The sequence below is a fragment of the Acanthaster planci genome, linkage group LG02, assembly GCF_054643075.1.
Source record: "Acanthaster planci isolate LZ-2023a linkage group LG02, COTS_SCS, whole genome shotgun sequence".
Taxonomy (NCBI): domain Eukaryota; kingdom Metazoa; phylum Echinodermata; class Asteroidea; order Valvatida; family Acanthasteridae; genus Acanthaster; species Acanthaster planci.
In genome coordinates, this window is record NC_141778.1 from 5,298,515 (window position 1) to 5,320,835 (window position 22,321).

Sequence of the window (22,321 nt, forward strand, 5' to 3'; positions counted from 1 at the left end):
GCGTTGATGACTGCTTTAATACAGACACCGAAGACACTGAAGATAGATTATACACTGGTAACACAGGAAGCATGTAGATTCTGACCTATGATATTAAATGGGCTCTGAAGGACAAAATAATCCATTTATCATAATCAGAGTATATGGCGGCGTCATGTGCCAAGGAAAAGGACATTAACAGCCAAGGCACGCAAATATTACTTTTTGAGATATTCAGTTTTAAAGTACTGGGGTTCCCATTTGTAAATAGAAAAAGACAGAAGTCCTAATTTCAGAGTGGTGAGGTTTTGTTGATGATTAAAAGAATATTGTGCCTTATTATGGGTAAAAAAGCCTTGATTTCTAAGAGTAATTTAGGTTTTTATGCTGACGACCTTTTGCTGGGAACTCCTCATGTCTAAAATGTGCGCTAAAGCAACATGTAGGCCCAACAATCCTAACGACCTTTTGACTTTTTCTGTGTCTGTACACTTCAGTGGGACGCTAGCTCATATTTTGTTGCATATATTAAGTGGTAACGTCCTTATTCCGGGCAAAAGTAATAAAAACCGCATGTCGTCCTTTTTCATTTTGACGTCCTAATCATGGGCGTTACTCCTGGGAGGATGGGGGTACATAATCACCCCACGCGGGGGGGGGGCTATTGAATCCCCCCCCCACACACATACTTTTTGTGGTGAACAAAAAATTAAAGTGGATTGTGAAGAATTTTCAAACTTTCGCCGACTAAAGTGCATTTAATGTCACCCCAAAAAAGAAAACCTTTTTAACAAGCCATAAATATGCCATTCTGAATACATATTACAGATGTACATTAATATCATAAACATCGACAATATAGAATCATGTGGCATCACTCCCCCTCACCCGCTATTCAAACTGAGATTAAATTTTACGCCAGGCTGGTCAGGATGACGTAGCCCCTTGAACCAAGAAGTATCCCAAATGCAAGATATTTCAACGCACTGTTAATTTTCCCCCAAAATTTGACCTTTTAACCCATTTCACCCTTACGACCTACTTTTGGGCACTCGACGACGGTCACCTTTGATTCCGTATTAGTAAACACTCCGAGCGAACTTAAGTAGAAAGCCTTCTGAATTAGCGTTATTTAGCTATTTCGCATTTCAAAAATCATTTTCCAGAAAAAGAAGCATATTTAAACTCTCTCTAAATGTAAGAGAGTCAGTCCCTGTAAAAGAGTCAGTCCCTTATAAAACTACTCCCGAAGAGTGTATGAAAACTACTCAAAAAGAGTGAAGACACTTCAAGAGATTGAAATTTCCACTCTTCCAAGGAGCACATAATAAGGAACAAGTTAAAAAAAAGCGTTGTCCTTTATGCAGCTCCTTGTTTTGAGTGATTTTCACTCTTTTTAGAGTAGTTCCCACCTGCCAGTGCTTGCAGTGGTTTTATAAGGGACTCACTCTTTGGAGAGTTCCTTTCTGCCCTTATGAAGAAGTAGCGCTAAAACCTTTTTTTAAACTGAAGCTTCATTCGAATGCGTAAACATTTTGCAAGAAACCTTTTTTTCTTCAAATCATTATTATATCGTGTACGTGAGCAACGTGCAACAAAAGTCTCTTTTAAAATCCCATTCCAGGTATGGAAAAAATTATTCGATACTTAAATCGAATACTATGGGAAAGACTTTATCCTGCATTTGGTGGTAAGGCCTATATGTCCAACAAGAAATGAGACCGAGGGGTACCCCCTAACATGTCCAATCGCTATACTTAATCTAGACTAATTTTACCAAACACGTGTCCCCTAGATGTCTGAAAAGAATTCCTCAAATTTCAGTGAAAACATGACCAACACAAATTTACTGCAACAAAAACTTCATTAGGATTTTATTTACCAAGACATAAAACGGAGGTAGGGTCAAGGATATACGTGACTGACCAATGCTGACTAATTCTGGGCTTACACTAAAGTATCATTATAGGCTTATTCGCTACTTTTCAAGCCTTGACTTTTCAGGTGTTGTTTTAAAAAAATTTCTATTTGAAATTTACATTTCTGATAACCAAAATACTCAAACGTATATATCATTATGCCTCGGCAATTTGGGATTAGGCCAATGGAGCTCTCCATCCATCATTTTGGTCGGCTGATGTACACTTTGGATGGGGCATACCGATTGTGAAAAGTCTACATTTTAGATAAAATGATAATTATGTAACTTAGTAACTCCAAAATTCCTGGACAGGTTTTGCTCTTTCACTGACGTAGGATAACACCATACACTCAGTGTTTAATCGCCCGACAGTTTGCGAAAAAAAATCACAAGCTTATACCATGGTGCGACTCGAACTCACGACTTCCTGCTTAGGCCATGAGTGAAGACGTACTAACCACTAAAAATTTTGCCGGGGTCGGTAAGCAATGCCTCAATTTAAAACTGCATCAGTGCAGTCGCCGCAGCCCACAGCAATATATGAACATGAGAATTTTTTAGCAATAATTACATCCAATTGATGATGCAGACCATAGTGTAACCGTATGCATGGAGGAATGCGTTTTCATTCTTCCATGGGGTATGATACACATTCTTACTTTGAGAATGGGTCATCTGTCGAAAGCAGATCAGGCAACTCAACTCCATAACGGTTAAGTTGCAGGCATATCGCACCTTTGAAAACGGTCAGGAGAGATGAATGTATTATGTATTAGGGCCTATTATCCCATAAACTTTCTTAGCATATTGATATGACCACTGAAGATTGCATTTTCACCACGCATGTCCCCCATATCTCTGAAGAAAATGACCGTAGTGGCTTCTATAAGGATGCAACTAAGGAGAATTCTCCGCCAGGCGGAGGCGCTTAAAAGTACCCCTGCAAATTCTTTCGAAAAGAGGAGTCTGTGTGGGCAAAAAAATTGTGGGACTGTGTAAGTAGCCCATGATTATCTCTGTAGATTCAGGGGCTTCCATTTTGGGCAAAGCAGGCAAAAATGTGATTGAAAAAATGCCAGAAGAGCCCCCAAAAGGTGAGGGATCATGTCATTTGAAAAATGGCTACTGAGAAGATTGTGGAACGTTCACATTTGGGGGGAGATGAGTTTGTTGTTGAGGGATAATCAAAAAATTCATTAGTTAACCTACTAAAATTTGAAGATCAAATGAAATCTGAAGGACCAAATAACGCGGGTTTTTTGTTTGAGAGGTCAGTGAGTTCAGTTGCGCGCAATGGGGCCAAATGTTGTTGACTTAACACTGTTTCCAATGGAGCTTGAGTTACATGTACTGTCTATGTACATGTAGTTCTGTGCACCCGTAAGTTCGTGGCCACACACACACACATATACCAGGCACGAAATGGGACGAACGAATCTCCCTGACATGTCGTGTAGCAGTGCTACATGCTACACAGCACAAGCCTATGGAATTTCAGGTGCCTTTATAGTCTTGGGTTTGGATACGCAGTATGGTCATAAGGTACCCAGGAACTAGACCAAACCCTTGCCGCCGACCGACCGGCCAGACGCACATACATGTACATGTACATGTATGTACATGATCATGGAAGCTGGTAAGCCTCAGTTGCATTGACTTGCGCACAAACCCACTGCTACACTGTGCTACGAGGCTGGGAAGGGAAAAGCCCGGGGTGGAAATCTGTAGCAAAAAAGTGCTACACCATTGACTTGTGCACAAACTCACTGCTACACTGTGCTGCGAGGCTGGGAAGGGAAAAGTCCGGGGTGGAAATCTGTAGCAAAAAAGTGCTACACCATTGACTTGCGCACAAACTCACTGCTACACTGTGCTGCGAGGCTGGGAAGGGAAAAGTCCGGGGTGGAAATCTGTAGCAAAAAAGTGCTACACCATTGACTTGCGTACAAACTCACTGCTACACTGTGCTGCGAGGCTGGGAAGGGAAAAGTCAGGGGTGGAAATCTGTAGCAAAAAAGTGCTACACCATTGACTTGCGCACAAACTCACTGCTACACTGTGCTGCGAGGCTGGGAAGGGAAAAGTCAGGGGTGGAAATCTGTAGCAAAAAAGTGCTACACCATTGACTTGCGCACAAACTCACTGCTACACTGTGCTGCGAGGCTGGGAAGGGAAAAGTCCGGGGTGGAAATCTGTAGCAAAAAAGTGCTACACCATTGACTCGCGCACAAACTCACTGCTACACTGTGCTGCAGGCTGGGAAGGGAAAAGTCCGGGGTGGAAATCTGTAGCAAAAAAGTGCTACACCATTGACTTGCGTACAAACTCACTGCTACACTGTGCTGCAGGCTGGGAAGGGAAAAGTCCGGGGTGGAAATCTGTAGCAAAAAAGTGCTACACCATTGACTTGCGCACAAACTCACTGCTACACTGTGCTGCGAGGCTGGGAAGGGAAAAGTCCGGGGTGGAAATCTGTAGCAAAAAAGTGCTACACCATTGACTCGCGCACAAACTCACTGCTACACTGTGCTGCAGGCTGGGAAGGGAAAAGTCCGGGGTGGAAATCTGTAGCAAAAAAGTGCTACACCATTGACTCGTGCACAAACCCACTGCTACACTGTGCTGCAGGCTGGGAAGGGAAAAGTCAAGGGTGGAAATTTCTAACAAAAACGTGCTACACCATTGACTTTTGCATTTCACAATATTTTGTTACAAATGCTCATATCCTGTTATCAAGCATCAGAATTTTTTACTCTTTTTTGTTTAATGACGATTGTCCCATGTCATCACAATATCAGTAACAGTTGCAGTTTTTCTTTTAGCCAGAGCAATGTCTTCACACCTCCAAAATGATTGGTTAGAATGCATTATTTGTTTCCTGATCCATGTTCAAAAAGCCGCAAAATCTTTGAGTAATCCCTGTTCACCACTTTCTAAGTTGTATCGTGTCAAATTGGGGTGTGATCCTTGGCTGTATGGTGATTCAGGTTCAATGGCTTTTGGCTGCCCCCCCCACAGAAATATTGACAAATGGGAAGAGCTACCGACATAGGGCTGGATAGCTCATTTGGTTGAGCACTGGTACAGTATTAATGAGGTTGCAGGTTCGAGTCCTCTTCCAGTCAATTTCTTTGTTCATCTGTATAATTATTATTGTTCGAATGCAGTTTGATTTTTCCCATTTATGTCCCTAACAGTAGAGGCAATCAGCAGTGACAAAAGAGAAATATATGTACCACAAGATGTTTTCGAGTGTGTAGTTGTGTTGGAAAAATCAGTTTTGTTGTCACTATTTATCTCTCACTGATGATTCTTTTTTTATTGATGGTGTCCACATTTATTTTTGTGTATTGTTTCCTTCTCAATTGAGTATTTGAGTTAAAAATTTCAGCATGTCAGGGCTGACATTGTTAGTACCAGTATTGAAGTACAAATTTAACTTCTGACTTTAATCTTCGCGATTGTAAATGTCATTGATATGTTTTTACGCCATGTCACCAGGAGCAATTCTGCAACCCAGGTGAATTATTGGAGTTTTTATGCTTAGAGTACTGTATTGTTGACTCCATCCTCTTTAGTAACAATAACAGGTGCATTTTCTGGAGTCAATTTGGTGAAAATACTTAACAGCATTCAGAATTTGTACACTGTGTACCATGCCCAGATATGAATGGCCTAAAGGGCTTTTAGAGAATGGCAATTTACCTGAGTAGCAGATTGTGTAATATATGTTTAACATTGTTGTTTATGAATGTACTAAATGCCATTGAAATTTAATTTATAAAATCTCATGTTAGACCAAGATATTGAAAATTGGTATTTTGAATGGAAATGTGTATGAGAAAAATTGACCAAGAAAACAAATGGAACTTATTTCATTACCCGAAGACATGCAATGCTCAAGAACTGAGTCGTTACTGCGCCGATTCCTATTTTAAAATCCTGATGGCTAATGGAAAATTGCAGCTCACAGAGTAATATAAAGATTGAATAGTTACTGAATAATGCACTTAGTATTTTATTTCCATCAAGATCACTAAAATGTTTATCAAACATAATGTTTCTCACCAGGATACATTTAATCACAATTGATGGACACCACCAAAGAAAAAGAATATTGCTTTTTTTTTATTCAATCTTGTCAAAAGTTACATTTACCTTGAATAATCCTTACCAAATAGAGTCCCGAAGAGCACAAAGAGTTAAGACTGAATTTGTTGGAGAATGTGAAACACAGATAATTCATTTTTCATTTTTGGTTGGGCAACATAGTTTGCAGGGATGGGATTGGCCACTTCAAATTAAAGCTAACAAGAATCACCCAAAAGCTGGAATTAATGTAAAACGTTCCCATACTCAGTACAGAACAGGAGTACAAAAAAGCGTCAAATCTGGGCCAACATCTTAAACCCCAAAAGTTTAAATCAGCTAAACAGCTTAATTTGTTTTTGGATTACCTTTGGTGTTAATCAAGGAAACTTTAACATTGTTGGGATGCCTTACAATTTTTACCGAGAAGGGAATATGTAAGCGAATACTGGTTCTTTACCAAGTTGATTTCTGAGTAACAATGAGATTAAAGAATTGTGACCAGGTTGATTAATGACTATCAGATTAAACTGCATTAATCTCATATAAATCTTGGTGTACCGTCTCTCATTTAAACACACTCAGTACAAACATTGGTTTCAAGCAATGTTAAGAAGGTACACTAAATATACCAAACTAACTATTTTTGTATTATGATGATACATGGAACGATTTAATAAATTTCTAACCTGTTTACACAAATCAAATGTATTTAAATTGACTTAGTTGCCTGCATTTCTTTGTGCAGGCTCGCATCACTGTGATAAACGAACATTCCCCAACCTAGTTATATTGTCCAACTCGGCCACCTTTTCCATGCTATACTGAAAAAAGCTTAGATGGTTTTACAGTGTTCACACTGGAAATGCATCTGTGCTGCCTCTCTTGCTGATACCTTTAAATTTATGCATTCCTGATGAAACCACTGGCAGCATGTGCAACAGCAGATCCACTTGATTTTCTGAAAAGTAAATGGATGATGATCATAACGTCAAACACTCCATTCACTCTGTTTATCTTTGTTTACATTTTTTCAATACAAAGGATTGCATTTCTAAAATCGGGCGCACCTTGTGTTGTTTCCGTGTTCTTTTTGTGGGGTTCAGCTTCTTGCATTTTCCACACATATTCTGCTGAAAGAGAGAACAGAGAAGTAGGGTCACATTCAAAATACATACTTGAGTAATTGTATGCCCTGACCAATTTATCACATATATGTTTATGTTTTAATAATGCCTTGACCTGATCAAACCCTCCTCATGATTACATTTCTCATCGGATAAAGTCATTTAGGCGTAGCATTTGGTACGTTATGAAAAAATACTTTGGCCAGTTTATTTGCACTGTCAGTGGTGACACATAATTAGCAATTCAACCCGTGAAACAATGCCAGTTTAATCATTATCTCTCATGGACTCTGCTAAGAAAATTACTCAAAATGAAAGAAAACAAAATCAATGTTTACTTACATGTTTTACAATCAATTACTACTTTTGTATCGACAATGAACTTACCAGCTCGGTGTCCACTGGTTGAACTTTACAACGTTCACTGAAAAATAATATTGGTACACCAGAAGGAAGTACTTTAAGATGCGTCTGACACAACAATCTAATAGGGAAGGATGTGTTGATTGTTGAACATGATAGTACAAGTAAATGTATATAATTTGAAGCTTTCACTTGAATACTGAAGCCTGAAATTGTGTTACCTGAGTTCATTATGGTGAAGACTCTTTGAAAACAGACGTCGAGTAGCTTGCTGGAGAGAGACTGAAGTGTCTTCCTTTGATACTGTGTCATGATTTTTAAAGTGTAAAGCGAAATGACTGTCAGTATGAATGTCCAAAACTATTTGCTTCATGTAAATGGTGAAATGAAACTGTACATTTTTTTAATACATTTAAGGTGGTAAAGTTTTCATTGGCATTCTTTTCAATAACAATGAAAGCACTGTCACAAACGACTGTTCAATTTACAGTCAGATGCTGCGCTAAAAACCATTACAAAAATCCATTATTTTAACATACTGATGGTTTACTTACCGTCTGTCTCATGTTCATGTGCTTCCTCCTGCACATCCCCTTCTATTGGCTCATCCTCTCTGTCTTCTCCTGCTTTCAATTTATCACCTGCATTTTTGGTTGAATGTATAAATCTTAGTTTTTCATTGTTAAGCATGCACAGATTTAATAGATTTCAAATGAATCAAAAAATAATAAAACTTCAGAAACCATTAAACTAGACAGTACCCAATGTGACCAGAATGATTTGTTTGGTCTTCTTTTTAAACCGTTCTCCAACATGCTCTTGCAGTTAAAGGTGTGTTGTTAAAGACAATTGGAGTTTTTCAGTTGCATGTTGGTGGCAAACAAACTGGTCCTTTTCTATTTTTGTGCATGTGGTTACAATTGCATGTCCACATTATCCAAAAGGACCACCGTGTCTGCCCCCACCAAGTTTCCTAAACTCTCCCAATCAATCCAAAGTTAGATGTTCACTTTATCACAATGTACAATGAATACCATTGCACATAAGGCCAAACAAAATAATAGTTTTGCTTCCTATTACATTGAAAACAAAATGGTTGGCAGGTAGGTTGTAGTTTTTTTCCCTTTAAATTGAAAGTTACAAATGTTTATGTTGGGTTTGATTGTCTACTGTGTACTCCTGCTGCTGTTTTTTCTCGGTGGATTTAACTTGAGGAACGGTCTGGTAAAAGAATTTGTCCAAGTAACTGAGAAGATTTAGGGTTGGCACAATTTGCTATGTCGCGGCTGGTAAAAAGAAGTGCAACTATTATTTTTTTGCGTAACATTAATGGTTTACTTACCACCAGTCTCTTGTCCAGTTTTTTCCTCCTGCATGTCCCCCTCTACAATAGGCTCTACCTCTCTACCCTCCTCTGGTTCCATCGTGCCACCTGCATATTTTGTAAAATATTGAGATTGTATTTGGCAATGGGATCAGTGTACATATATTTCAGTTCCATTCTGGTTCTTTTTATCATGTCATTATGTTTTGACTTGTGAGGCAACAAACTAAAATAGAAATGAACATTAGCTTTCCTTTGTTTACCAATTGATTCCCTGTGATTTAGACTCAGCATATAATTCCCTAAAAAAGCATGTGAAACCCTATTTTAAAGAATAATGGGAAGATGATTCATTGCGAAAAGATTTTCACAAAGGAAATGTCCTTTGGACTTGGAAATTTGTCTGCCCATTTTCCTTATTTGCAGCTTCAATATGTTTCTACAGAATTTATAACAGAATAACTCAACTCCTAAACCTAACAATTTCCAGGGTGAAAAAATGTATTATGGTTATTTTTCAATCTCAACTCCACCTTGTTCTTTAACTGAAAGCTGTGTTGGAAAAGACAATGGGGAACTTGGAGAGGGCCGGGGGGCAGACAAATTGCTTCTTTTCCACCTTAGTGAACGAATACATATGCCCGGAATTCATTGCACATGGCAAATCATCCAGTAGGGCCACTGTGTCTGCTGGCACCAAGTGTCCCAAACTCTCCTATTCCATTACAGTCAGATGTTACAATGAAAACCATTACTCAAATCCAGTGTTGTAATATATCAGTGGTTTACTTACCATCTGTTTCCTGTCTAAGTGCTTCCTCCTGCATGTCCCCTTCCTCAATTTGATCAGTCCCTCTTTCTGCTTGTGCTTCCATTTTGCCATCTGCATATTTTTTCAATGTATAATTCATATTTTGCCACTGTGATACGTATCTTTTAGTTACCAATCTGGTTCATTTCATTGTACAATTTGATTTTCATTTGTTGGACATTAAACTGAAAAAAAGTTGAAACATGCATGATATTTGTTTTCCTGTACTGATTAATTCCAAGTGATCTATGCTAATTGTTTCACTTACACCTCTAAGTACACATCCGTATAATGTAAAGAGTACGTGAAAAAAACCATTGCCAAAACGGGCACTCACAGGAATTTCAATTTGTAGCTTGAACTTAGTCTCTACTTATTACTTAATTACAGATTCAATGTTTCAACTGAACCTATATTAAAATGATTAGAATAAAAAATCCTTTTGCATTTAGTTTAAACACTTTGACAAAATCCATTCTTCTGACAATCTTTCCTGTTGATGCTTTGAAATGGTCTGACAATGAAAGCAATATTAACAAGGGCAATGGAACCTTTTGAGACAAAATGTGGCAGCAGAAAAACCAGTCCTTTTCCAAGTTTGTGGACATACTTTATCATAATGTACACTAAGACTATTGCACCTAATCCAGTCTTGGGATATACACATATTAATGGCTTACCACCCGTCTCACGCTCCAGCACATCCGCTTCTTCAATGCGCTCCGCCTCTATATTCTCCTCTGGTTCCATCGTGCTGCCTGCATGTTTTTTAAAAACACAAAACTAATACTCGCAGATGTGTTCCTAGCACAAATAAATAAACACGCGAATGGTTGTTGTGACAACAACAATGCACATGTTACAATCGGTTAATGTGCACATACTATTTTGTCTTTCACTTTAAATTGTTCATTTTTTTTAAAAAAGCTTTATTATCAATTCTTAAATGGACATATACGGAAATCCAACAAGTACAGATTTTTTTACTGAATTTATTTCTCATTTTCTATAATAGTTTCCAAATTTGATGACCAAATTTGATCCCCATACACTTAAGAAAATAGTTTCTGATATATAAATTTTACAGAAATGGTCGAATGCTGTTTTCCACAGCCATAGGTTATACATGTATGTGTGCAGACACCTTCTAGATAATGTGCCCTCAATGTATAAATTCAAATATGATATTGTATATAAACTTTTAAAGCAAAAATCTACTCCAAAAAAGTCATTACCCTCCTCTGTGATCCCTTCTTGAGTCTTTATCTGGAAGGCTGAAGAGAAAAAAAATTGTCATATCATATCAATTTCAAGTTTCATATCATCTTCCTTTCATTGCTTTTTGAAATTATGATGTATGAGTTTTTATGCCTGCACTGGAGAATCCATAGAACTGATACATGTATTATTGTGCAGTGGTGAATCCTTTTTTCCTTCAAATTTTTTTTAATGTTATTTTTGGTGAATTTTTTCAATTGGTTTAAATTATTGGCAGTTAATATTGTTAACTACTGAGTCAGGTGCCATGTAATTGTCTTACTCACTGTAAATGAGGATACAATATACTTCTTGAGATTGCTTCAACATGGGGAGTCTTCCAAGTGTGGCAAATATCGAAGAGAGCATAACACAAATTAACACAACTGAATAAGAATTAGTTTGTGGACCCAGAAACTTATTATACAACCATTTATTCTCCAACTCTATGTGCACAAACCACACATTGACACCACGTTTTGGTTTTTGGCAAAGATTTCGAGCGGCAAGTTTATTTGTTTTTGCTGATTTCAACGCCACTTTCTATTGCCACACTTGGCAGAAATTCTGTAAGATTTCTTGGCACACTTGCCATACTTGCCACACTTGGCAGAAACTCAGGCACACTTGCCAAAGAGATACTTGCCACACTTGGCAGAAAAACAGGAACAAACTCGCCAAAGGCTTGCCACACTTGGCAGAAAAAGGCAAGGTTGTTAGCAGAAAGACTTGCCACACTTGGCATAACAGGTTGGAATTCCTTGGCACACTTGCCATGCAGACAAACCCCACCGGAACAAGTAGGTGCTTGTCCTATAATGAATAGTCATGTGATTCTATTTATCCTTTACAACTTAAGAAAACTTACATAAGGCACGCCGTTTTTTCCACCGCTTGAACAGGCGGTTAGAATAAGCCCCACCAGAACAAGAGGGTGCTTGGCGTAGTGTTTAAGAAAAACGAAATGAAACATTACTAACAACTAACTTTACGTTATAATCACTGCGAGATAATTCGCCTAAATTGTTTATTTGTTTATATATGTAATATGCATCTAGTAACTGTCATGCACATTACTATAACTTTCTATGGCTTTTTAATGCGTTCTAAGAATGGGTTCTTTTACAAAACACATAGCGTGCATGTTGATTTGTGTAAGCTCCACTTAACACTGTACAACGGAGAAGTAAAAGGAAAATCAAGAGGAGTGGTCTATGCACATACAAATGTGGCAACCACACCTTTTTGGTCACATGATTTGTACTATTAGTTTGAATTCTTTACTTCGATGGAAAGTGTTGGCTTAAATTACAACTGAAGATGCAATTGATGATAACAAGTATACTTGTAAAACATTGGTAATCTGATATGAACAGATTTTTTGAAGGGCATTGGAGCAGTAACAAAATTTTCAATTCCTTTCGCTATTGGCAAACTGTAAAGGACAGGCATTTTTACAGTACAGTAGAGTAATCAACAAAGTCAGTGGATTGAGCACAGAAAATATAAACTTTTTAAATGGATACTTATCTCGGTTGAAAATGTAAAATTCACAGGGATGTTGGGCAATGAAAGTGCTGTTTTTTTATGTTGCATGGAACAGTTCAACTAATGAAATATTACAAAATGTCTTAAAGAGTACGCTCAATTGCAGCATCCTGTATATGGTGCACTTTGGCGTGAATCATTAGTATGGTATCTCGATTTGGCTGAACAATTGACTAATATCATTTAGCATAGCACAGTGCAAATGCATGAAAAGCAAAACTGCGGTCGAATCGCCAGGCAGGGTAAACAAATTTGCACCACTTTGCATGTCAAAAGCATGAATGAAGTAAGCGGAGGTGTGTGGAGAAATCCCACACTGGGACAAATTACAAGTGTATACAGTAGTTGCAGAAACTTTACTGCAGAAACTGAAAAATTTCAGGAAAGGTTCACTTACCGTCTTCAATTTCTGATAGCTGTATGCGGGAAAACCTGGCAAAGGGTATCCATACACATCTTCTGTTCCTGGGTCCCGTTGAGTTCCCTCCTCTTCTGCAAATCCTTTGATGAGTTGACTCTATGTTTAGGAAAACCTGAATAGTTGTCATCATGGGATCTGAAGCAATCGCCTTTTTACAAGCCTCCTTTGGTGGGTGAGGGATCTCTTTGGCATCTAGCATATCCATTAGTCGGGCAAGGTTAAATGCCAAGCCTTTGCTGAGTTGATACTCAACCTTCGGATTTATGGCAGTCAAAAGCTGAAAGAACATAGTTCTAAACTTAGTTTACTTAAAGTTCATACATTAAAGAAAAACACGTAAATTAATTGCCAAATGTAGTGTTTGTGGTCAGAACATAATTTGGAAGTTAAAATAAGCCATGTATGCATTTCAGTTGTATTTTCATTGTATTTATACAAATACAACATTTGGGGGTTTGTAATGATTTTGAATTAGAAAAATCATTCACACTTTGTGAATTTTTTGTGAATGAAACAATACTGCATGTTGTGAGTTGCGCGCGCGTTTATATGTTTTTTGTTTCTTTGGCCAACACGAAACCGTCAAAGGTTGAAGCTCAGGCAGTAGAATCCTCATGTTGATTGAAAGTGTTATTTTCATGTATGAGCGTCATTGATTAAAATATGCAGTGACAGCGAGAATCCTTGTTTGGGTATTACCTCTCCGAGGCCCAACACTCTTGTTGCATCGATGATCAAACCGGCAATGTCCGCAATGTCTTTGCTGGGTGATGGGAACCCTCTCATTTTTGCACTCCCAACCTGGAACTGTTCAATGCCATGGGTAACAATTGTACTGTTGAAGAATTCCGTAGCAAGGTCAGGTGGGTAGCTTTGAAGATTAGCCTTCCGTAGGAGCTATCATGTATGAAATGGATGTGAAGATTACTGACAATGTTAGTAATCACACGACAGAAGTTGCGTGCAAAATATTTTTGTGCCGTAAAAAGACTCTCGCCAAGTAATGGGCCTACTTCAACTGAAATTTTACTAACTTAAGGGGAAAAATAGTTGTCTTTAAATAGAAGACAATAATTTGTCCCCCAATAACTGTAAACCACAGAAACAGGAGGCTCAAATCCAGAAGATGTCACCCAGAAACAGCTAGATTCAACAATTCAATCAGTTACACATGAAAACTTTGAAGGCATTCATGACCTAGAAGTGTTTTTAGTGGAATGAACATGATGTGTAAAAGCATAACGAAAATTCAAGTGGTGCACAAACCACTGCATTTTTATACAAAAGGCAACCATAAAATCTCTGCTACTACCTAAATTCTTAACAACTCATGTCAACTACATAATTCAGTCTGATTCAAAGATCCTTTTGGAGCCGCATGATTGAGAAAGGGTGTAGGGACATGCATTATATATAAAACAGACCATAATAATATCTGGAAATGAAAATTTGATAAACCCCACTAGTCTCCTTAATTTTAAAAATCCATGCTTATTTGTAGATAAAGGCGAGAAGTGATTGAATTTCTAACAACAGGGACAGTACCTGCTCCATTCCCTAAAATTTATCCCAAACCTGTGAATCTAAAAGGGTCATGTTGTGACAGACCAAGTACATAGGAAAATATCATCAGTCTAAAGTAGATAAGATTCACAAGTTATGTGCATACGTACGTATTCAGTTAGAAACAGAAGTATCCCATAGGTCAGATGTAAGCGGTCATCTGCATCTGTGAGATGGGATAATGCTCTTGCTACAGCAACTCTACTTGTCTGGGAGATTTTTCTTCTGTTTTCTCTCATTTCCACACCAGCTGCAATAAGCACAGGCATACACTGCACAGCAGAGTTTTCGAGTTCGTGTCTGTTGCTTTCTGCCTGAAATTGACGCTCGTCACATCTTCTTTGTGTACTGAGAAATGGTACGATCACCGCCCTTGTCATCTCACTGTAAATTAAAAAGAATTGCTCAGGTACCTTCAGTGTAATTGAAGTATTTTTTTTGTACTGTCCATCTTGCTAAAAACAATTTAAAAAATGGATTTTATAATATGACATAAAATATGACATTAACATTTCAAGAGATCCAAACCACATTTTTAAAAACTACAATGATTTCTTGGTGTGAGTTTGTTTCCTTCTAGTCCAATTTCAACCTGAATAGAACAGTGTTGTCCATTTAAAGGATTATCCAATTTATCCGGTTATATCAATGTATGTGGGCTTTTAAAATCATTCTGGATTTTAAAACCATGATTTCTATTATTTCAACAATAACTGACAAAACTTTTTTCAAAACTGGATGACACTTGCATAGAGACCCCCGTCTGGAAAGATTTATTGATTTTGTTGATCATTTTACCTACCGCTCACATCCAGCCAATTTAGAGAGAGCAAACCAGTTTGCACTCACAACAGGACAACACTTTGGAGTTGCTTCCACTGAGCATGTCGCATCAACCCCAGCATTAAAGTACTTAGTCATCAAGCCCTTAATACTTGCAGGCTCAGCATCGTCTATGATGACTGGGATAGAGGAAGAAGCAGTTGCCTTTGGCAAGTATCTCTCACGTGCATACCCAAGTAAAGCATTCTTCGCCCCTGTCATTTTAGATGCCATCCGGCAAGAGGTAGTTTTGCCTGGAAATGTACATTTCACTGTCTGTTAGCTCATATGAAAACCAGTGAAATAATCCAACGTAACAATAACAATTTCAGCAGTTGACATGTAGCTCGTATTTTTGCACTATACTGGTTTTGTGATATGGAAAAGGTCCCCAGATGTATTCCAGACTTTGACAACACTAGTGTTGTCAAAGTTCTCAACTTAATGAAACTGTACTTATTTTTATACACGAATTGCAATATTTCGTTTTGAATACAACAAAAAGCATGATGGCAGCTTGATGACTTTTGGTGGGCACCAAGGATGCCTTTTCATGTAAAAAATCTATGAATATTGTTAAACCCTTCTTCAATTGGTAACGTGACAGAAAAATGTTCTACAAATTTCTAAACGACAGTGTGCAAAATGATTGGCACTAACCTGTATTTATATCCCCGATAATAATTGGCACCGGGCAGCACTTATACAAATCTATTACTGTCTCATAGTGCAAGGACATGCAGACACATGCTGAAAAACCAATATAATGGTTCATCGTTAGAGTTCCTCACAAACATAAATCAGGAACGTCAGCTTGTAAGCATACCTTCTCTGTAATCATGGTTATTCAACATTATAATATAACTTCATAATCTCTTGAAAGAATTTAGACTAAAAATACAAATGAGCTAGCAATAAATCAGAATAGTAGCCAAATCCAACAAGAAATAAAAGAAATTTCACCCCTTAATGTTATTATAACCTCCACAATTCCAACTGACAAAGTGCAACAGACTGGAGTCATCGGGACCGGGCTAACAAAATAAATTGTGCCTCAGGTCTTACACTTACAGTTGTTCAAAGCAACCAAACAATTTCCTTACCTACAGTGAAAAATGCGGCCATCGCATTTTCGTGCAACGTTTCTGCCAACGATAGAAACACATCTCTCAGAACTTGCTCTGAATTGGCATTGTTGAAATGTTCTGGCACTTCTAGGTTGCTTCCTGACATTGGAAGGAGTTTGTCTACCCAGTAGTACATCTGTCTTTCTGGTGGTATCTCCTCTCCATGCGCATCTAGCTGGAGAGTAGGTGACAGAACCCAGATGTCTTCCTTTGGCTGTTTGCCAACGCAAACAGCCGCCGGCTGCGTTGTTGGTATTCCTTCCTCTGTACACCGCCTGGAAATAGGACCATAGGGTCATTCTATGAGGTAGGGTCACAATTTGTAACAGTGTCTTGGTTGGATGGGTCAGTCTAAAAAAACTCACTTCTGTGTTTAGTCTTGATATATACCAATGTCAATTGAGAACCAAATGCAGGGAAGTAGCATTTCGTTTTTACAAACCCGTGTAACAGTGGCATCGTTACACATTGTGCCCCCAACCTCATGGAATGACCCAAGTAGTTAGCTCATTCGATTTTGATGTATCATCAATGTAAATGCCACTTCGTACCGTACAAACCAGCTGATACGCAATGTTATTGTATTTAAATAAAGTGATCCAAGTCATTCGATTTAAGTCATAACAAGTTTCATTTCTCTCATCTTAAAGAAGGTTTTCAAGTAAAAACATAATTATATCTCTTTCTGTGAGGATGGGGGTAGGAGTGTTTGAACCTAGAAGACATGTTCTAAATGTGACATGCCTATGGCCTGCGTGGCAGGTTCGTCAAAATCATACACCATTAGGATGAGGTTCAAATTCATTTTTCTGTTATTTATGCGCTTTATGCCAGCGAGCGAATTTCCTAGGTCTGATGAATTGAGGGGAGTAATTGCTCAGGTTCCGAATACTGAAGTCTATGTCCACATTTCTTCTTAGGCTTATTTCAAAAAATTCAGTCAAAGTGGCCAACGACGTCCACATCTCGGACTTAAATAAGGCCACTGCGGTAAAACCTACCGGGCATTTGCATTTTTTTTAAATTAATGTTGAAAAAGTTTGCGGTAGGCCTACCCGCTGCTTATCATGAATCGGACCGGCCAGCCGACCCCGGCAAGCTCAGCGGTCGAGTGGTTAAGATGTCAACACCTGCAAGCAGGAGGTCGCGTGGGTTTGGAGTCCCACTCGAGTCTTAAAGCCCGTGTGTTTTTCACAAGCTATCGGACAGGGACTGAGCATACAGTGTTTATCAATATACATGTATACGTTGGGTAAGGGCAAAACAAGTTATGAAAATTACATAGTATCTGTTTTCCTTCCTCCATGATAGGATGAAATACTTCTGCAGCAATTTTGCATGCATATTTGTGTTAGGATATGGTAATATTTACAACTATTAAATCTTAATCTCGAATTAAAAACACTGTGTGTCGTTGGTCATGAACTATTTTGTCGTAATAGGCCTAGTCTGATACTAGTGGTTAGGTCGGACTTAGTGCTTCTTGGTCGCCTCATTTAGACAAACCAACCATGAAATGACAGGGCCTATGTGTTAATATTTGCCTCTTATTTCAGTTTAATGATTATTCATCTCAAGTGTCCCTCGTAACCAAGTGACGCAAATCGATGCACATTCATGAGTACAGCTTCATTTTGTCAACTCGATTATGCAACGGAGGCGTCATAAGATTTTTGTTATTTGGTTGTTTACATATCGTTTTGGTACTACCAGGATGTGAGAAGCATATCAGCAGACCATAGGCACTAGTACCCACGTATAACGCGCCTTTGCACGACTCGGCCCTCATGACGAGAAGACAAAAGTTCTTCGTTTCAAATTTGAAATTGTGACGTCTCTAACGCAAATGCTGCGCGAGTATTTGATTTATCACGGCAGGAATTTAAGATTTGAAGCGGGCATAACTCACCTGTAGAACTTCTCTACCTCACACAAAAAGAATTCCTTTAATTCACTCTTGCTGAATGTGTGAAGGAGTCCGCCACAGCCAGCTCCTTCGATGCCAAAAGACTGTGAAAGTTCCGTCGTGAACTTATCCAAGCCAGCTTGAATGCAGGAGTGCGTGATGAAGCACAATCTGGTAAAAATGTTCGGTAGCTTATCAGAATTCAGGTTATATGAACACAAAAGTAATCAGAGGCGTTGTATGTCAGCACAAATGCATTTACGTTGGTCGATACGATTCATCGACCATTCATGAGAAAATAAAAAATTACTTATTCCAAACACCGAAATGTTTTTGGCTATGCAAAAACAAGTTTCAGAGGTTACAAACCCACCATTGATTCTTATTCGTAGATTACACATTTTCACAAATCAATTTAATTTCAAACGTTACCGCTAAGAGTTTTTAAATTGACATTCAGAAAGACTTTACAATTCCTGTGCGCACGTGATTACACGTCACAAATCCAGCTTGGATAAGGAATTTATAGCAAAACCAAGAACTAGTTTCAATAGGCCCGTGCTACCAAAGCCATTGCTTCAAGTTCAAATGGGTGCATAATTACTAAATCATTAGTATAGAACTAGTACAACAGCCAGGATTGGTCTTGGATGGCACAGATCAATTACAATTCCAGAAGCCGGGGAAACGACAATTTCAACTCAGGTGATGCCATCAAGTTTATAAGAATCTCCGCCACATCACTATGCAAAGCCTGACCGATAATCCTTTTTTGAGATTTACGACACAAATGAGGCTACCCCGGCCCGCGGCTGCCCTCTCATGGGCGCCGTTGACTGTGATATTGCTAGCCGACAGTATTCGTAAACAAGTTATCTTTGTCCTTGCTCCATGATTAAAGCCTCTTCTTCTTTTTACAGCGGGTTTTAAAAAGACTATCGATGGTCAAGGTATAAGGATAATCTGGGACTTAATTCTAGTTTATTATCAAATACTTCTGCCGCCGCCGCCGCATCCATCAATACAATCAATATGATGTTTGCCAACCCAACGAGCCATGTTACTTTAACACCGAGGGACGATATCGCGCAAAAAGTTCTCTTTCCAAATATGTGATAAACGACAATAAAAAAACCGAGGTCTTAATCCTAAAAACCATACCACTTTTGAAATTATCTCCAATTCAAACTTAATCAACAAAATGAGCAATTACCCGCATTTATTATTCAAAAACACGGCAAACGTGTATTGTGCAACGTGAAGTTGGCTGACCACCCACCTCACACGAGTACCTCTGTACTGGAGAATGTACGTTTTTCTAGCAATGAATGTTTGTAACCGAGGAAAAGGGTTTGGTGCAGGTTTCAAAACCGAATTTAGTATCAAATGACACTGAATGTCAAAATTGATATCAGCAGCTGGGACAAGGAAAAAAATTAATAAGTTGGGGGAACTGCGAGGGAATCTCATCCCGGAAATGATTAATATCATATGCTACATACACACATCAGATTTCATTCAAGGTCTGAATAAAAATTAACATGACCACCGCCAAAAAAATCAGAACGTTTACAACAATGTCAATGATAATCTAAAACCAAATAATAAAAATTAGGGTATACATTAAACAGATAACAATCGACGCAGAACCAATACTCTACCAGATACAATGTCTAGCACAAGGCAAGTTGCAAACCTTTTTCAATGGGTCTGTCAAACTCCCAAGTCAGATTGACGCAGAAGTAAATTTGACCCCGGGATTTTTGTCGAGTGGAGTGCATTTATAAATTGTTGAACGTGCAGGTATCAGAGGCAGCTTCAACATGGTATGAAATTGAATAGACAGTGCATAAATCCCCAAAGTAAGAATTGTAATACACGGACATATTACCGCAAATGTTATTCAAAACAGTTATTACAATGAATTGACAAAGCACAACCGTTCAGGTTAAACAGCTAACAGACAAACTACAATATCCGCTCTTTGGCCTCACGAGAAAAACACGTTTCTGTAATGCATCATCCAAAGGTTTAGGCCTTGGTGCGATGGTGTGGTATGGACAAATGTAATCTCCAACCCTCAATAAACAAGAACGTAATTACCCAGGCCCAGCCGACTTGGCTGAACCCTGTGATAACTCTAATTATTAATTGAAAGAATAAACTGGAAGCTTGGTCTTTGGTTTAATCCACCCACACGTTAGAACTGGAGGCATTCTCATGTTACAGGGCACCAGTTTCTTTTCCACCAAAATGTAATATAAAAACCATAGCATTAGCACCATACCTTACATGCAAAGTTCAATGCACAATCTCAAATCGTAACCCTATTACGAAACGTCCACTGTCCATTTCAGCCAGTAGTATTTTGACCTCGCTAAAAATCCATGACAGACGAATTCGGAGTTGTCAGTGGGGCTCAAAACATTACTTGATAATGGACATGGACAATGAAAACGTTCCTTGGGATGTGCTAGTTGAAGTGATGTTTTCATTTTCTTATATTATGATAGAGGAATCGTTCACATACATGTACTGCTGTTCGCTTCTTCTCCATACAAATAACACCAGCTTATGTAAAGAAGATTCTCAATCAATCGTTTTCAAAAAGTGCGTATTAAACTCTTAATGAAAAGTATATGTTTTGAAACAATTCCTCCCGTTAATTCAGTTTATGCCATTTTACATTTACGTATAAAGTACTGGTATGTAAATAATGTTAAAAAACGGTTTGTTTGCTTACCTGGTGGTATTCATCAAGGCACTACTAACATCAATTAGCAACCCAGCACTCTGCGACTTGTGTCCGGCATTTATGATTTTTCGTACCGTCATGGTGAATGATGCGACCTCCTTTCTGCTTATTATTTTATTTTGTTCATTTCTCCGGATTTTCCAAGTTCTATTGTCCGCCATCTGAAATAGTTCTGTTTTGAAAAGAAAACTTTCATCAATTTCAAAAACTTGTAAAAGCAAGATTACAATGCCCGTAAGAGGAAGAAAGGCAAATAATTTAAGATCGGTGATGCTTGGCCTTAAAGCATGGTCTGTCACAAGAAACTGTTTCCGTATAGGTCTAATTCATTTCGTTCGGCTCTTTTAATGTACAAAGATGACGGGTATAGTTTTTGTATTACTTTGCTTACAAGTGCAAGGAAAACAAAATGGGAACAACAACTGATGGGATCCGTCTACTGTACGTTCCTGCGCCACAACTGCTAAAAACGTTAGACGTCGGTAATGAACAAAACATACAACAGCTACATCCATGTACAGACTATCACAAGTGTTTTTGGATATCAAATCACGCACAAATCGCACAAATCACTATTCATTAAAATGTGATTTGAGATTGATAATGGATGTTGTAAGCCAAATTGAAATTCCAAGTTTAGTTTGAAAATTTTGTAAAAGTTTGATTTAACTGATCAAATTCCAGCATCTACCGGTTTCATTTCCGTAACCGTCCATGCGATGAACACTACAACGATTTTCAGCCCCCTAATAAATATACACCATTCTGTTACACTCAAATTAATAGTTTCCTTGTATGATGCACCAGTGTGACTGCATTTTTTGGCAACAGGTACGTCACGAGTGTGGTCCGATGTCCGCTCCTTTCACACGTGAGAGCGGGCGGACGTCGGATAGATAGCACGGTTTCAATGGTATTGACAGCCACTTGTAGTTTGAATTATTGGTCTTCTTACCAACGACTTCTTGGAATGGTGATGAAGCATAAAGACTTCATAAACACGTGCGAAATATACACAGCCTCGTTTCAAAATTGAATTGTACCTGAGTTGGTAAAGCAGCTTGTAAATATTTCCCCACAAATCGTGTCAGTTGAAACATGGAGAAATGAAATTTTCCTTTCTCTGTGACCGAAATGTAGATGTTTCATCTAAATTGTTAAGTGCATTTTCATGGTCAAACTTCTATGTACTTACCGTTGCGTGACATTTTGCTTCTGGTACCGTCAATCTCTGTCGAATACCTGTATCTTTCGGCAATATGTAAAGCTTCAAGGGGGTACGATCATAAGGATTTAGAGTCAAGGCAG

The 22,321-nt window shown here is 38.4% G+C and overlaps 1 protein-coding gene across 1 annotated transcript; it reads right to left on the minus strand.

The window, feature by feature from the left end:
- Positions 1-5,912: 5,912 nt before the first annotated feature.
- Positions 5,913-21,093, minus strand: LOC110985910 (uncharacterized). Its single transcript, XM_087133841.1, has 18 exons — positions 21,002-21,093; positions 18,262-18,429; positions 16,329-16,627; positions 15,886-15,975; positions 15,206-15,479; positions 14,514-14,787; positions 13,540-13,737; positions 12,817-13,117; positions 11,740-11,808; positions 10,850-10,888; positions 10,295-10,372; positions 9,597-9,686; positions 8,822-8,911; positions 8,034-8,120; positions 7,701-7,782; positions 7,504-7,540; positions 7,060-7,122; positions 5,913-6,950 (listed from the first exon to the last, which is right to left on the minus strand). Exons 1-18 carry the CDS (start codon positions 21,091-21,093, stop codon positions 6,825-6,827), a joined length of 2,457 nt encoding a protein of 818 aa, XP_086989967.1. The 3' UTR covers positions 5,913-6,824.
- Positions 21,094-22,321: the final 1,228 nt, after the last annotated feature.

Excerpts from the sequence above, each read along its gene's own strand:
- LOC110985910 (XM_087133841.1), bottom strand. The coding sequence starts at position 21,093 with ATGACGGTACGAAAAATCATAAATGCCGGACACAAGTCGCAGAGTGCT. Across the intron at positions 15,480-15,885 it reads TATCGGGGATATAAATACAG|GCAAAACTACCTCTTGCCGG; the intron begins GTTAGTGCCAAT and ends GTACATTTCCAG. Across the intron at positions 11,809-12,816 it reads GCTATCAGAAATTGAAGACG|CACCCTCTTGTTCTGGTGGG; the intron begins GTAAGTGAACCT and ends CACTACGCCAAG.